At 33.9% G+C, this 16,428-nt stretch overlaps 5 protein-coding genes across 8 annotated transcripts; 3 read left to right on the top strand and 2 right to left on the bottom strand.

Moving 5' to 3' along the window:
• The first annotated feature begins 649 nt into the window (after positions 1-649).
• Positions 650-3,153, top strand: LOC108564372 (NAD kinase 2, mitochondrial). 2 transcript variants are annotated; one of them, XM_017923397.1, is made up of 7 exons: positions 650-793; positions 1,257-1,463; positions 1,627-1,897; positions 1,949-2,159; positions 2,219-2,392; positions 2,451-2,718; positions 2,777-3,153. In XM_017923397.1, the coding sequence occupies exons 2-7, from the start codon at positions 1,424-1,426 to the stop codon at positions 3,007-3,009; spliced, it is 1,197 nt and encodes a 398-aa protein (XP_017778886.1). In that variant the 5' UTR covers positions 650-793; positions 1,257-1,423; the 3' UTR covers positions 3,010-3,153. The 2 variants fall into 2 exon arrangements, with proteins under 2 accessions (XP_017778886.1, XP_017778885.1); XM_017923396.1 differs by lacking the exon at positions 650-793 and having other exon boundaries at positions 1,019-1,463.
• Positions 3,154-3,272: 119 nt separating this feature from the next.
• Positions 3,273-4,512, top strand: LOC108564381 (N-glycosylase/DNA lyase). The gene is made up of 5 exons (XM_017923411.1): positions 3,273-3,379; positions 3,432-3,752; positions 3,803-4,085; positions 4,153-4,347; positions 4,414-4,512. Exons 1-5 carry the CDS (start codon positions 3,300-3,302, stop codon positions 4,510-4,512), a joined length of 978 nt encoding a protein of 325 aa, XP_017778900.1. The 5' UTR covers positions 3,273-3,299.
• Positions 4,101-6,613, bottom strand: LOC108564380 (proteasomal ubiquitin receptor ADRM1-like). 3 transcript variants are annotated; one of them, XM_017923408.1, is made up of 9 exons: positions 6,516-6,613; positions 6,127-6,233; positions 5,975-6,070; positions 5,792-5,922; positions 5,535-5,734; positions 5,197-5,474; positions 4,990-5,141; positions 4,642-4,933; positions 4,101-4,576 (listed from the first exon to the last, which is right to left on the bottom strand). In XM_017923408.1, the coding sequence occupies exons 1-8, from the start codon at positions 6,596-6,598 to the stop codon at positions 4,688-4,690; spliced, it is 1,293 nt and encodes a 430-aa protein (XP_017778897.1). In that variant the 5' UTR covers positions 6,599-6,613; the 3' UTR covers positions 4,101-4,576; positions 4,642-4,687. The 3 variants fall into 3 exon arrangements, with proteins under 3 accessions (XP_017778897.1, XP_017778898.1, XP_017778899.1); XM_017923409.1 differs by having other exon boundaries at positions 4,990-5,132; XM_017923410.1 differs by lacking the exon at positions 6,516-6,613 and adding an exon at positions 6,396-6,509.
• Positions 6,614-6,971: 358 nt separating this feature from the next.
• On the top strand, positions 6,972-11,435 carry LOC108564379 (rho GTPase-activating protein gacF). Its single transcript, XM_017923406.1, has 7 exons — positions 6,972-7,327; positions 8,153-8,398; positions 8,461-8,653; positions 8,720-8,909; positions 8,963-9,069; positions 9,139-9,400; positions 9,532-11,435. Exons 1-7 carry the CDS (start codon positions 7,146-7,148, stop codon positions 11,220-11,222), a joined length of 2,871 nt encoding a protein of 956 aa, XP_017778895.1. The 5' UTR covers positions 6,972-7,145; the 3' UTR covers positions 11,223-11,435.
• A 3,061-nt stretch (positions 11,436-14,496) lies between these two features.
• On the bottom strand, positions 14,497-16,045 carry LOC108564378. The gene is made up of 2 exons (XM_017923405.1): positions 15,122-16,045; positions 14,497-15,059 (listed from the first exon to the last, which is right to left on the bottom strand). The coding sequence occupies exons 1-2, from the start codon at positions 15,610-15,612 to the stop codon at positions 14,945-14,947; spliced, it is 606 nt and encodes a 201-aa protein (XP_017778894.1). The 5' UTR covers positions 15,613-16,045; the 3' UTR covers positions 14,497-14,944.
• Positions 16,046-16,428: the final 383 nt, after the last annotated feature.

Genomic DNA, 16,428 nt, shown 5'->3' with positions numbered 1-16,428 from the left:
TATAATTTAGTCCAATTTTTAGTCTTAGCTAAGGGGTCGCACTGAGAGGAAGTCTTAGTCAGAGGATCGAATAGAGAGGAAGTCTTACTTGGAAGAGTCCAAGGAAGAGCACTTACTTCATAAATAGTAACTTAAGAGGAGAATGTAACTAGTACTTAGTTAATAATTCCTGAGATCAACTATTGTATAGTTCAGCGGTTGCCAAAGTGGTGGTCCGCGGACCACTAGTGGTCCGCGAGAAAATTTCGCTGGTCCGCAGAAAAATGTGGAATATACTTACGTTATGTTTTAAGATGCATTAAAACATGATTCAATTCATAACAATACGTGACAAGTTATAAAAACTTCTGTCGTATACTGTACACACTGGCCATTTTTTTTATAAATATATTTAACACTTAAAAAATCCTATTAGTGGTCCGCGGGATTTAAATTATGAATTAACTGGTCCGTGAGTTCAAAAAGTTTGGCAACCCCTGGTATAGTTGACTCAATAAAACTCCGATGTATACAATAAAGTTAATTAAGAATATTGCATTTAATATTCATAAACCCCTACCCCTCTAAGACTCCGCAACGACGAAACCAGACGAAACTACGAGATAATCCACGGTGTCCAAGGATTTCTTAACTCTGGGACACGACAATATAATAGCAAACAATACGCTAACTTATATGAAAACTTTAGTTCTCTCGAAAATTTGTTCGAAATATTTGTTCAAATTACTATTTTTTTTTGTGAATTCAAATTTTCAACGTATGTTTGTTACTTCCAAACATCATAACCTATATTGTAAGTGTTGCAACATATTAAATACAAATGCACGACATAATTATATATAAAACATAATTATACATAATTATATCTAAAGCATTTTGTTTAATTTACATATTACTTTGCATAATAATCTTATTTTATATATAATGACTACATTTAGCAAAACATATAATATATTAAAAAAATGTTATTGCTAATTAGTGTTTTATGTATTTATGATTAACTGCTAACTGGTATTGATTTGGCAATCAAATAAGAGTAAACATATCGAACATTTTGTTATTCGAATTCGCGTGATTTCCCCCAATACGATCGAGTGATGTTTGCAATGAGCTCGGTCGAAAATATTTATATTGTGTGTACAGAGGAACGCGTCGGAATAAATCGCATGATTGCATAAGATTAAAACTGAAAATTAACAAATAGCCAGATTGTAAAATTACGATAATTCGTACTAAGTTCAAAGTATCACGTTTAGTTCATAGTTGGTCGCCTAACCTACAATGAGCTGCAGATAAAATCGTCCAAAAAATACACACACATACATATACAAACAGCCAACGTAGAACACAGGAAAAAGCACCATTCATCAACAAAGCCAAATTCCATGTGTTGTGAGTTTTAAGGTGCAAAGAGCTTGTCTCAATGTATAAACAACGATTGTTGCTGAAAAATTTCGTGCCAGGTGAGCGTACTACATCCTACATATAGATACACGCAAATGAAACGACAGAGCTAATCAATCCAATTCATTGTTGACATTGACCTTTTCCACCTCTTCTCGCATATTTTTTTTGTCAAATTTGTCGTAATATCATTTAACCTAAAAGCCGTTTCGATTTGTGCAGGAGCAAATGGACTTCTATCAGCTCAATTCGGCAGCAATGCGCCAAATTCACTCAAAATCGAGAATGCCTTGGTTGTGTCAAAACTATCACATTTTGATTTTGAGAAGCACAGATACAAAGACTTGAATGAGCATGAGTTGGAGCACAAGATCAGGAACAGGGGTACTGACTATGATAAGCTCAAATACTACCACAATCTGCACAAGAACTTTGAGAATAATGTTGTGGATACATTGAAAAATATGGGTATTGCAGTGAAAGTTGTCAATAGGTAATTATAGTGACAAGCAATACTTTAAACTAATATATTAATTGATTGTAGGTTCAATTACTCAGAAGACTCCATACATTGGGCTGACATTATTGTGCCAACTGGTGGTGATGGGACATTCTTACTAGCAGCAAGCAAGATTCGTGACAATAAGAAATTAGTTGTAGGATTTAATTCAGATCCAAATAGGTCTGAGGGTCATTTGTGCTTACCAAAAAAATATTCTACTAACATTAGGGAAGCTATAGAGAAACTGCAGTGTGTAAGTAACTATTGCTATATAGATTAATGAACATACTTTATTTGGGCGAAATTTTGCAGGGTGATTTTAAATGGTTATTGAGAAGTCGAATACGCACTACATTGATAGGTCAAAGGGGCACCAAAGTTATGCCCAAAAACTTGCATGAGTGTAATGACAAAGATGATATGAAATTCATACCTACTAAATTGGAAGAGTGTGGGAGGGTTTTACCATATCTTGCACTTAATGAGGTAACAAGTTTTAAAACTTGTATAAGAAAAATATTATAAAGTTTTAATTTTTTTTAAGGTTTTTATTGGAGAATCATTGTCAGCAAGAGTCTCACATTTGTCCATGTGGCTGAATGGTTTTGATAGGGAGACCAATATGAAATGCTCAGGGGTGTGTATCTGTACTGGGACTGGATCAACTTCTTGGAATCTTAGTATTAATAGGTTACCCATTCAAAGTGTTGCTGAGCTTCTGAGACTACTAGACATTGATGCAACTGAAGGAAAAGACAGTTTGGCCACTGTTTTAGCAAGGATGTACAATGATAATCTAACATTTGCTGCAGGTTACTTTTTTTCAAATATATTCTCTTTAATCTCCAATCTATAATTACTTTTTTACAGATGATAAAAAGATGTGCTACACAATAAGAGATTTAATATCGGCAGGTGTTTGGCCTCAACCGAAGGGCATTAAATCCAGGGGTTTCGCATCCAAAGTAAAAGTAAAATCCAATTGCTTTGATGCATGTCTTGTCATCGATGGTGGTGTTAGCTTCGAATTTAACGATGGCACAATTGCCATACTCGAAATAAACCCTGATGACGCTTTGAGAACTGTTACATTCAGTGATTAATTATCCCATTTTATGTTTATTTGACTGCAAGACCAATTTTATATAAATATTTTGTATACATATATTTTATCAATTTACTGTTAATGTATCATTGTTATGTGATAATTGTAATTTTTATTTTATAAATAAATTAGTTTTAAGATTCATTAAATATTAATTGATATTATTGGAAGGTTAATGAGTATTTATGGAATGTGAAGCGGTTAACTGGGTTAACCATATACAAAAACATAACCTCATTTAAACCAAATAATTTGAAGACACCTTAATTGTATTTATTTATAAAGAAAATGTCTAAGTGGTGTAAAATGTTTTGTAATTCAAAAGAATTGCAACTGCTTGGTACATTGAATGGAGGTCAAAGTTTTAGGTAATGTATTTTTTGTATTACACTGTGCATTTTTAAATTATTTTTTTATTAGATGGAAGAAAATCGTTAAAGATGATTGTGAACTATGGTATGGTGTGTTTGCTTCAAAAGTTTGGATTTTGCAGCAATCCCATGATCATATCCTCTATCAAGTTCACGAAAGGATTCCAAGTGATCCTAAAGTTAATGAAAGTTTATTGAAAGATTACTTCCAATTAGATTTGAATTTAGAAGAGCATTATGGTCAATGGTCAAAGGCTGATGCCAATTTCCAAAAGGCTTCTGAACAATTCTATGGCATTAGAATATTAAAACAGAATCCTGTTGAAAATATTTTCAGCTTCATTTGCTCCTCATGTAATAATATTTCTAGGTAAATATTTATGGTTAATTCATTATGCAAAGTAATTTGTTTTTCTTTAGAATAACATCAATGGTGGAAAAACTGGCTGAATTTTATGGAGAAATCATCTGCGAAATTGAAGACAAAAAGTGGTATTCTTTCGCGACCATTGAACATTTGGCAGGTGACAATGTTGAAGGAAAATTGAGGGAGTTGGGTTTTGGTTACAGAGCAAAGTATATATCGAATTCAGCTAAAACTATATTAAATAACGGAGGAATCAAATGGGTGGAGAATTTGAAGAGTTTGGAATATGAAGATGCGAAGAGACAACTGATGACGCTTCAGGGAATCGGGGCTAAAGTAAAGTTACAAAACGAGCGCATATTTATATTTTATTCACCAATTGTAATATATAAATTTTCACAAGGTAGCAGACTGCATTTGTTTAATGTCTTTGGGACATTTACAAGCAATTCCAGTGGATACCCATGTTTACCAAATAGCTGTAAGAGATTACATGCCACAATTGAAGCAGCAGAAGGCCCTAACTGATAAGATGTATAAACAAATTGGAGAACATTTCAGAAATTTATATGGTCCTCTGGCCGGTTGGGCACATACAGTAAATAAATTAGAATGTATTAAAAAAAACTATAATTGTCGATACTGATCCCGCATTTATTTGCAGGTATTATTTTGCGCTGATCTAAAGAAGTTCAAACCAAATACAAGGGTGGATGAAGGCAAAATTACCAAAGCCACGAAAAAGAAAACCAGTAAAAAATAGTCTTTGCATATAAATCAATAAAAATAAAGCAAATGTAGTCCTATATTCCATATTATTTGCCTACCTTAAATAACAAAAATAAAGAGTTGATTTTTTTTTTAAATTCAAGGATTTTATTATGTAACTTACTGCAGATTAAATGGTGGATTATGGATATTGTTAGTTTCACTTTAACCTAATCTAACTGCATTCCATCATCATCATCATCCTTCTTATCATCTTTCTTTCCTTTATCTTTGTTGTCCTTATCGGAGGTACCCTTGGCACTTGATCCGCTATCCTTGCACTTTTCCAAAGCCTTGACAAACTCCTGCATGTTGCCTTGGTTAGCAGCAGCGACGGCCTCGGGATTTGCGACGAGCTGCGAAACAACCGGTCCTAACTGGCCGGATTCAAGAGCGCTGGAGAACTGGGAAACGGCCTAAAAAAAATGCATCTTATTAAATTTGTAAATTTAAAATTGATCCGCTTCAATACCTGTTGGAATTGCGGTGATTGCAGAGTGGAGCGAAGTTGTTCTTGGGTGTTCCCATCGATTGCAGGTAGATGGTTCTGAAGTTGCTCCAGTGCCTCAGCGTTGCTCATAATGGGACTCAACGCATCGCTGTTTAAAGCTGTAGCTAAATCAACTACAGATATTAATAGGAACATTGTATTTCTGTGACACCCATGATTATAACTTACCAGACTGATCTGGTTGAGTGGTACCAGCTGGTGAAATACCTTGCAGATAATTTTGCAAATCAGCCAATTGGATTGGAGTCACATCTGAGTTACTTCCTTTGGGTGCTGTCACCTTGGGGGCACTAGGAGTGACGGCCGGAATCGGAGCATTCTGAGGGGTATTGAAATTACCAGAATTTGTACTAGTTGTCGTCGGTGTTTTTGGCTCTGTGTGATGTGTAATTACTGGTGGATTTGTTGTAGAAGACGTACGAGCGCTGCCTCCAGTTGATGGACGACTGCAAAATAATAATTTGATCTCATATCTTTGCTAGTCAAAAAAAAGAGTATAATAATACCTAATAGTTCCTAAAAGGCTAGAAAGTCCACCCATTTGGCCTCCACCCAATAACTGCATCAATTGAGATTGAGACATGTTATTCAAGAGTGATTGCAAGTCTTGATCTGCTGCATTATTTGTTTGCACAGATCCAGCAGGATTATTCAAATATTCATTAATACGCTTGCAGTTATCCTCATCTTTATCAGCGCGCGGTTCCTAAAATTCATATTTTTTATTATTAACTAACTAATTTCTGATGTTATTATATATAACCTGCAACCAAAAGAAGAATCTACGGTTGGATGACTTGAACTTCAAAAGGTACACTCTTCCGGTGGTGCATTGAGGCACTTTGACATATTCACAATCATCAGGGAAAATTATCAAATCATCTTCAACAACTCCTAAATAAATTTAAAAATATTAGATATTCTACATTTTGGAAGAAGTAAGTACCTGTTGTGCGGTCTTGCCAGCAAAAATGCATCAAAGAATCATCACTCTGGTAAACATACAGAAGACCCTTTCTTTTATCTGGATAGACAGTATGACCTAAATAAAATTCATATAAGTTTGTTATTCTTCTATATAATATTTACAATAAATACCCTTCAAATTCATCTTGCCAGCTCTCATCTCAACAAGATGCTTGTTTCCACCAGTGGACCCTGGTCCTGTGGCAGAACTGCCAAACAAAGCTCCTCTGTTCGACATGCTGTGGAAGTATAGAAACAGAAATAATGTATCTGTAGATTGAACAAATTTTATTATGACTTTTGGAAAATTATACAAGTCATTGTACAGGAATATTAAGGTTATGTAGGTTCATTTGTATGGCATAGCAAAAAATCGATATCTATCATCTAATGTAGCTTACATTACAGAATTGATGTGGTGTATTTAGATAGAAGAAGGAATTGCAACAATAAAGATTCTATTGATAAAATTATAAAATGCAAAGCAAATTTTACTGTCAGATGAATTGTAGAAAACATACGCATGCGTACGTGGCGTGGCGTTAACTTTTCCGTTCAACGTTGTTGCCTTTTTAATGTTAAAATTAATTTTTAGTATTTTCATGTTAAAAATACAAATAAATTAAGAAAATATTATTAATACAAATATTTGTTGTAATTAGGTGCAATTGGCGATGATTAGAAAACTAGGGTCTTGTTAAAATTTTGTTCAGCACAATAAATATTAATTTGGCAGCAATAACCAGTGTTGTCAAATTGATGAGAGTGTATGTAGTAAATTAGCTTATTGGCTTATTTGTAAGTTGAAATCTGGGGTTGAAGTAGTTTGATATGTCTATTATAATGAGAATAGAGTATGGAGTTGTTTCAGAGTAAAAGCTGGATCATGGCTTTTGGTCATAGATTATGACCTGTTGTGGGTCCGAAAATGATGTTGGCAACGTGCAACTGTTACGTCATAATCAGCATTTAACAATAAGATGAAGTTGGGGGGCAAGTACGATTGTGTGCCCGCAGGAAGGCGACCAGCTGATTGAGTTGACAGTAAAATGTCCGACCTAAATTTGCGTGGATCGGTTATGAATGTGGCCAAAGTCGGTGCTTCTACGTGGGCTCTATTCTGAGAGAGATCATTTCGGCATCCGGACGGAATGATGGAAACGAAAACATGGTCAGAAAAATTGCAGCAAACTGTGCAAACAACTGTTACAAATATGGACAATGGCAACAACCTGCTAGATAATACAAATACTCAACCAGATAACAAAAACAACAATGAAGACACATGCAATAGAAACCTGCGACTGCAGCAGGACGTTTTATCTGCAATCAGGTTAATAATTGATTCATTCTATTACTCCACTTTCACACCATACCAATACCAACTCTCCCCCATTTTTATTTTTTTCAAAATCCAATGGAGGTCCCAGTTTCCGTCAAAATTGCATGGCGGTACACCACTGCGATGATTATCGCAATTGCAGATCATAATTATCCCCAATAACTAATCCTAAAATCAACCTTCATGTCGCAATTTGTACAAATTAATTTACATCAGCTATTCCTACTGGATCCAATTGAACTTGCAACTATAATCAAGACGATTTTCGAAAAATTCTCATCCCAGATGTTAATTGCAGTTGTGAAATTGCTAAATACATAAATTTAAACAATAAATATAACCATTAAATAAAACAATTTATGCATTCACAAATTTGAACAATCCATTATTGATTGAGTGGAGATACATAAAATGTATATTTTTTTATTAAATATTTTATAAATTAACTGTGATAAATGGAAGATATATTTTTTCAATTTATTATTAAACTAGTAAATTGATTTGATTATACACTTAGTGTAATTGTTTTTTTCAGTACATTACCAAGTACTTTATTATTCAATGTCTAAAAATAATAATAATTGTTTTCAATATATATTATATTGTTTTATTGTAATAATTTCACAGTTAAAAAATGTAGCAAACCCAATCTATAAATGTTTTATGTTCATTTTTCACTCTAAATACTTTATCTCCTTCACTAATCTATCTAATCTATGTTAAATTAGTATACACTCTTCTTCATTATGTAATATCATATTTTGATCAATAGATTTAGTATTTTATTATATATTTAATTATTTTTATGTTTTGTAGTGATAAAGGAAGACAGAAGGTACAAAGTATTGTAGAACAAGTATTTAAATTGAAACCAATTGAGAAACTGTTGTTGTACTTGAAACTGCCGACTGAGAGTACTGACAATGTGGACCCGTTGAGGCAATCTATAAATCCGTTAGGTAGCAGGTCCGAAATCCATGCCACGATAACGTGGATTGAAACACACTTGGTCGAAGACCCGGATCTGTCCTTGCAGAAGAAGGGAGTCTACGATGACTATCAGTATGTCTCATAACTAGCTATACTTGCCGGATTCGGAGTATTACTATTTTTTGATGTTGCAGGACGTATTGCACGCGAAATGGCATTAAACCTCTCTCGACTGCAGATTTCGGTAAAGTAATGAAACAGGTGTACCCGAATGTTAGGCCAAGGAGACTAGGCACTAGGGGCCAATCAAAATATTGTTATGCAGGATTGAGAAGCAGGACCCACTTACCGCCGCCGCTATTACCTGATCTAGGAGATAAGCCATTGGTATTTTACCGTTTCCTGGCCCGAATTGATATCATTCGGTTTTCTATAGATTTATGTTTTTTCTAGTCCAGTGAAAGCCATTGTTCGCAATCGGATTTGATAACTGCCGCCTGGATAATTATTAAGGAATGGGCTGACGATAATTTCAAGGGTAAATTCAAGTCATTGACTTCGTTGGCATATCATCTCGTCAAGGAGTATTCGATAGGAAGTGGTTCGGAGGCTGCGAATTTAGTATTGAATGCAAATAATAAAGGTATATAGACTTTGACTTATTTTTTGTGTGATTACTTATATTATTTTTTTCAGATGAAAGTACATCGTATGGGTATAGCAGGCATCGAGAAACGACTTTGCAATTGCAAAGAAAATTGCAGCAAAAAAATGAAGGAGCGAAAGATTCTAAACGTAAACAGGTTTAGTTAAATTTTTAAAATGTAAAAAGACTTTTGTTTTACGGTGTCGTTTCGTTTGATTGTTTGTAGCTGCAATCTCCAAGATCGGACCAAAAGTCTCGTCCGAAGAAGATGAAATCTATGTCGGCATCGACGAGCAGCAGTACCTCGCCAGTGGCAGCTAGTGACAGTAAAAGTAGTCCCCATTCTCAGGAACACTCGCCTGTCTGTGATAGCAATAATCTACAAACGTTACCTGACTTCAATTGTTTCCAACGTCCTCCAAACACTGTCGAAGTGCTGCGCAAGGATGCCATTGGCGCACAAGAGATGCTTGGGGAATTTCAAATGGGTAAGTCCTCACTGTAATCTGATAATGTTTCATCGGTACGTACGTGTTTTCAGTGTGCGAAGAAACTTGTTCTTTTTTTGTAACTTTGATGCGAGCGGTCATGGAGTGTGTTTTTTCTTTTGTTGCATTAGGAAAGGTACCAATACCGCGTATTGCGAATCCGAAACAATCTCCGGTGTTATCCCCGAAACGAGCCAAAAATAATAATACACAGTACAAAGCTATCCAGCCGAAACCAGAATGTGATAGAGTATCGTACAACCCGACGCAAACACTCATTGCTAAGGACCTTAGATCTCAACAACAACATCAACAGCAGCATCATCATCAGCAGCAGCAAGATACAATCAAGCGACAACGACTGAAGAAAAAGGACTCGCCGATTGTAATCACGACTGAAGAATCCAACTCGCTGTTTTCTCGTGAGCGCTTGGACAGCGTGAGTCAAGTGCCCAAAGACGCTTTTGATGCGATCCTCGAAACTTCAAACAGCCAGGGACCGGAGGAAGAGATTGTCCAATATTTTAACAACAACAATGATGATAACGAGAAGAAAATCTCTGAACTCAGGCAGCTGCTAGTGACAAATTCGGAACGTCAAAATAATGGTCAAATCGATAATAAGAATATGTCGAGCATGAGCATTGGATCCAATCTGCTCGCCAAGCCTAATATGAAACCTATGCACAAAACCGTGTTGCCTAGTTTAAATGTAAAGAGAAGAGTTAGTTTTGATAATCATATACAAGAGGAAACGGTACCGGCCAGTCCAAATACCCACAGGCAAAATATAAATTTCATACCCATATCCCCGCACAGTCCGAACGGTAGACAGTCCAGCACAAACGCGAGCCCATTTGTTAGTCCAAGAAATACACCTGTGCCAAGACTTCGAGGCAACTCGAGCAACCCCTACGCGAACAGCACCACAAAGAAACCGAAGAAGCTAATCTCCAAGAAGCCGGATCTAGAAGTATGCATCACAGACGTCGAGGATAAAACGGCTAATTTCAAGAGCCAGTTCATAAACTTAGCAATGTCTGCACCGCCCAGTCCGAAAATACCTTACCACCAATTCAAGAGGAACCAGAACTTTGTTCCGCAAATATCCAATACTATGAACTTCGGCGACAGTCTCTCTCCAGAGGTGTCGCAGCTCACCAAAAGCATCCCACTCAACGAAGACACTTCCTACAGATCCCAATCCGTTCCGATCCAGAACCAATACCATCAGTACAGTCCGTTCAACTTCGCCCAGAATGAGCAGAGCCAGCTCTCCAACGATTTCAATGACATCGAGCTCAATGATAACGTCAATAAGATCATTGAAAACATCGAGTACTATCCGAACGACTTTGAGGACAACATCTCTTGCGACTTCGCCAATCAAGCGTCGGCAGTGGCGGTAGTATCGTCTGCGACGAGCGGCCCGCCGCGAAGCATGGTCCGCTCTCAGAGCATTGACGTGGAGAGCAACATCGACAGCAGCTTGAAGTTCCCCTCACGCTCTGTTCCCAGTACTCCGGTCCCTCACAGCAATCATTACGATCAAGACTTCTTCGGAAAGCAGTTCGGCCAGGGCTCGAAATTGTCATCCACCCAAAACACGTTGACATTCAATAGGGGCCAAGATTACTTACTCAACGGACAGCCGATCAAGAGTCCGCATTCGGAAACAAAAAACCTAACGTACGTTTACCAGGATAACGAGTTGATAGACAATAAGAACTTTACGTTCGAGAGCCATCTGCCCGAGGGTACTTTTGGTGCTAAACAGAATATAAATATGCTGAATGAGGACTTTTTCGATGTGCCTCAATAAATCAACGCAATAACTATTAATTCAATTAATAACTAAAATACAATAACAATTTTATTATCTTCTCATGTGATTAATCAATTTGATTGATTTAAATAGTTTGAATTCAAGGTGACGAATTACTTTTTCTCATTAAAATTTAAACACAAAATAAGTAAAAGCAAAAAAAAAAGAAATTATTTCGTGCAATCAATATATTTTAGGAACGGATTTGAAAATGGAATTTTGAATAAACGATTTTGTGAAATTATATATATATATATGTGTATAAAAAGAAAAATAATTGAAAAGAAATAATATATCTGTGATAAAGAAAAAAATAAACAAAATCAGATCAGGAAAATGAATTTATTTTAATAAACGAAATAAAGTTTGTTTTCTTTTTAATTATTATTATTGTTAAAAGATTGGTACATTTTATTAACTATTGGTTTATACAAAAAAAAATGTTAAGTATGGGAAAAGATTTTTCCGAAACGAATAGGAATCCTCGATTTTAAAAGTTGGAGATGACGAAAAAGAGATTATGAAGTAAATAATTTAGCTTGGATCAAAACAGGAATACTGTGAATTAGCAGTATTTGTCAGGAATATTTCGTGTTATCGAGCGTCTGAGAAAGAGTGAGCGCGCATAAATGAGATATATAGAAGAGCGAGAGAGAGAAAGTGTAAAAATGGCACTAAAATTGTACATATATTTTTTTATATAACTTAGATGACGTGGTGTTAAGCGGAGACGTAATAATTCTTAGAATTATATACAAATACAAAATGTCTTTGTACCTATTAATTGAGTTGACTCGGAAAAAGAAGTTGCGCTTCACTTCCGATCAATATCATTTTTATATATACATACATATATAAATTTTAATTAATTTCTGTTCTCTGTTTAATTATACTATAAATTATATTTGTTAGTTTTACTTCTTAATTTTGTGATTTTTGATCATCATATGCTAATTGTGCTGTGCTTATTTTAAGGTCCAAAACTTAGTCCACGAAATGAAAATTCAATTAAGTAATAGTACACTTTACTAGATGTGTATGCATGCAGAATAAATAGGGAACAAAGAGAAAGGTAAAGGAGAAAGAAAATGAAACAAGACACATCTCTAAGCAATTTCAAGCAGACATTGAAAACATATGATTATTATTTCGTTGTATATAAACAATACATTTAAAAAATCGATTTATGATCACTTTCGTATCTACAAATCGCAGTGTAGAATAACGCAGAAAATGTTCGAAAAATTAACAATCAGATAATATTTTGTTATTCTTTTCTTACTTTGAGTAATTGCATGTCTAGACACATAATGGAAAATTAGCTAAGAAAACAATAATGCTGTAAATTATTTTATTGTAGTGCTTCTTACTTATTTTGATATAATAAAAGCAATATTCAATTCAGAAAAATATGAAGTAAAAATCATACGATTCATTGCAAATTTTGATATAAAATCTTTAACATTATATTTTGTAATTTTTTAATTTAAAAATTAATTGTTTTTCGAACATTTTTTACGATTAAAACGTGCATCGATTGCAAGAATTTGGTCCAAAAGTTGAAACATATCATATTCGTTTCGAGAATTTCTTTCTCTTTCTTCTACATTCTCTTTTTTTCTTCTGTCCATTGAAAATGGAACACTTAACTGAATGTCTATTATGCTTTTGTGGTTAGCATCGAGTTACGGCGAAAATTCATGCTCGTAAGTTTGGATCTTATTGTGATTAAACAGATTTGATATAAATGATTTTTGTAGTGATACACAAACTGTAATAAGCTGTACTTGGAACACTTACAGCTAGCACTGAATGTCTTAGATTTATATATACATAAAATATATATAAAAAAAACAAAATATATATATATATTATATACATAAATAATTACAAAAAATAAACATAAAAATATACGGTAATAATAATATTAATAACGATTATATACGCCTATTTCTGTGCCTAGCTTTTTTACTGTATCATTTAGCGAGGATAAATGAATTGAATGAACAAGGACTGATCTGTTAGAAGAGATCGATATTCTTATATTAGTCTTTGCGTGTTTAAAACACATCTAATGCTTCTTCCCATGTTTTGTTTTATATTTTGTTTTACTTCTGACACCTGTCCATTGTCACATTCTGACAATGATTATGTCATTTGAACATTTTTATAATTATTATTGAAATTGTACATAATATTAGATAGGTAGGATCTTATTTAACAAATTTGCATCACACGAATCATGACTCCTTTTCGATTCCATTTCTCATCACCCCTTTAACTGCCATCGAACATACTAAAATCGATCCATATACGTTTAACTTCCCTCATTCCCTCCATCCATATATTACTTACTGATCTCGCTATATTAGTAATAAATCAAGAATACTTTAATGAAGCTGATACGTTTCGTAACTAACCCAAGGCTAACGTAATCAATCGCTGTGTAAAGAAAGGGCAGAAATGAAACAGTCAAATTAAGACGGTTTTCGTTTTTGCTCTTATCTCTCGATTAAAGAAATTGTCGCCTTCCAATTATAAATTAAAATGTCGTTGGGGTGTTTTTTGTTTAGTTAAAATCAAGTACGCAGCATGTAGAAATTTTTGTTTTTACCTTTTTTCTCAAGTAAAAAAATATATTTTTTTTATTTTTATGTATGTAATAATAAAAAAAAAAGTCTGATGTAATAATATAAAAGTAATTGTAATGATGATGTAAACATGAAAATCAATGATGATGATGATAATATGCTCACATGTAGCTTATTTTTATTTTTGTATCTCGTCTTAATTCTTATTATTTTTTCAATAAATTACTTTTGGGAAGTAATTAATTTAATATGATCGCTTCAGAGACTTTCAGTCGTTCGAGTAAGTGCACTGATTGTCGGGTAAGGGAGAAAAAAAAATTAAACAAAACAATAAAATATTATAATCTGTTAAATGCATATATATATATATATTATTGCGTTAGTTTTATTAACGTGCGTTCTTAATTCATCAATTTGTAGACTGTAAAGTACAAATTTTAATAAAAAAATTAATGAAATGTATTTGAAAATTAAAATAATAATAAAAAAAGAGTAATGAAATGAATATCATTCTGGTCTTTTTTTAAATTGTTTCTTTAGAGTAGTTATGTGGATGTTTTTTTGGTGTATGCTATTATATCAATCTGTAAAATATATATTCGATACATTGTTAAAAAAAAGTTGTCGTTTTATTTGAAGAACCTAATACTCCTAATTATAGAATAAGAGTTAAACTATTTAATGCTTGATAATATGGTCAAATATGAGTAAATAGTTTTTAAGACCTGAAACGAAATTACTATAAACATATGTTATTTTTACGTAAATTTGTTACCGTAATAAACGAGGAATGATCGAATACTCCGAACTTTCCCACGGGTACAGTCATTGGGAGTAAGCATCGTATCGTAATGAGCATCAAATCCTTTTGAGTCTCACAATCCCCATCGAAAGGCATACTTTCATAAATAGAATATAGTAAATCGGTGCTCTGGAAATATAACAAAATTATATAATAGTTATTTTTTAGTAAACAGATTGTTTAATTAGCAAAACCGAGTCTATAAGTTGTTGTCCGAAAATACAATTCATTCCGAGCGCCACGAACCAACCACTCAAGTGGATTATGGGCACGAACTTAACTTTCTAAAACTTCGAGTATTAAGAGAAAATTTTGAAAACAAAAATTCAGTGTTTAAAAACCTGCAATATCTGATAAATGATCAAACTCATTGTGACCGGCGTATTAACAACGTGTATGAAAAACATGATGGTGTAAAGTCCATGAAATGTTTCCCACAATCTAATGAAAACAAAAAAGGTTATATTTAATTAATTGGATATCTTTCGGAAGGTATACTCAACTCAATTATTTTGTAATGATAGAGTACGCATTTTCTGATTCTAGATTTGCGTTCGCATCGAGTTTCTATCGTAGGAATCGTCTTTAGCAAAACAATCAAATGGTCAACTCTATTCCTCAGGAATGAGCACATTCCTAACACAGAATATGATACGTAGAAAGCTGTTAAGACGGTAGCAAAGCAGGTGTAACATTGAAAAGTCAAGAACATTTTCCTGTATGGAGAGGTGAAAATATCGAAAGGTAGGTAAACGGCGATGAGAAAACCGCAAATATCAATGGATCCGTCCTCACATGTCTCAAGGAATAGCAACGTCCAAAGATAAGCACACGAAGCGAGAAACCAGACGAGAAAAATCTTTGAAACGTAGTTCAACTTGGCGTCGAGTTTCTCGATGTCCTTGGGTTTATCGTAAACCGTGAAATTTCCCATTTCCTGGCGAAGCTCTTTCAGCTCGTCGAATTTCCCCATGTACGCGGCGAAGACGCACATCACGCTCAATACTGAGATGATGATGGACAGATCATCGGCGATTTCCAAATAATCAATAGTTTCCTTAGCTAATTGACGTTATTAATCACGATCCAATAATGCATTCATACTTACACATTACGTGAACTAAATGCCAGATTGATCCAACAACATTGGTGTTGTAGCAGATTATGATGAAGATGAATCTCAACATGAAGAAGACATTTTTAGAGCCGCCCTTGGGCCAAAAACCGTAAAGGCGAAGAATAGTTTTGCATGTTCTCAGGAGCTCGATTTGCTTCGCATCGGTTTCCACCGCTTTTAACTTAAAGCAATCAATCATCGTGGATCAGTGTGCATTCTGAATCCTTCATTTACCTTCTTATATATATACATACATACGATTGCTGACGATGAAAGTGAGCGCACTCTCTCATTAATGTATAAACACAAAAAATACTAATACTACTAATTGGGAATAAATTTGTTTCCTCTGTAATTTCAAGCTGCTGGTAAAATGCTTTAAATCGTATTTGATGCTGATCTAATCTGGTAATTTTATATTTACTTTAAATAAATAAAAAGTAAATGTTAACAACATTTTGTGGAAATATAATTAAAAATGTATGGTCAAAATATATAAAAAAAGGAAAATAATAAAATCAAAACAAAAATTGTAAATCATAAGAAAATCAATTTCATATAATTTCATATTGGAACCTGAAGATCAAAAATTAGTTTTTTAAGAAAAATATAATAATCACCGCTGTAATTTTAAAATGAAAATGTTTAACCCAAATAACGTGAATTTACAAAGAAGAGATGTCAGTATATGAA

The sequence above is a fragment of the Nicrophorus vespilloides genome, unplaced genomic scaffold (assembly GCF_001412225.1).
Source record: "Nicrophorus vespilloides isolate i.1.1-1 unplaced genomic scaffold, Nicve_v1.0, whole genome shotgun sequence".
NCBI lineage: Eukaryota > Metazoa > Arthropoda > Insecta > Coleoptera > Silphidae > Nicrophorus > Nicrophorus vespilloides.
This window is presented reverse-complemented; position numbering and strand designations above follow the sequence as displayed.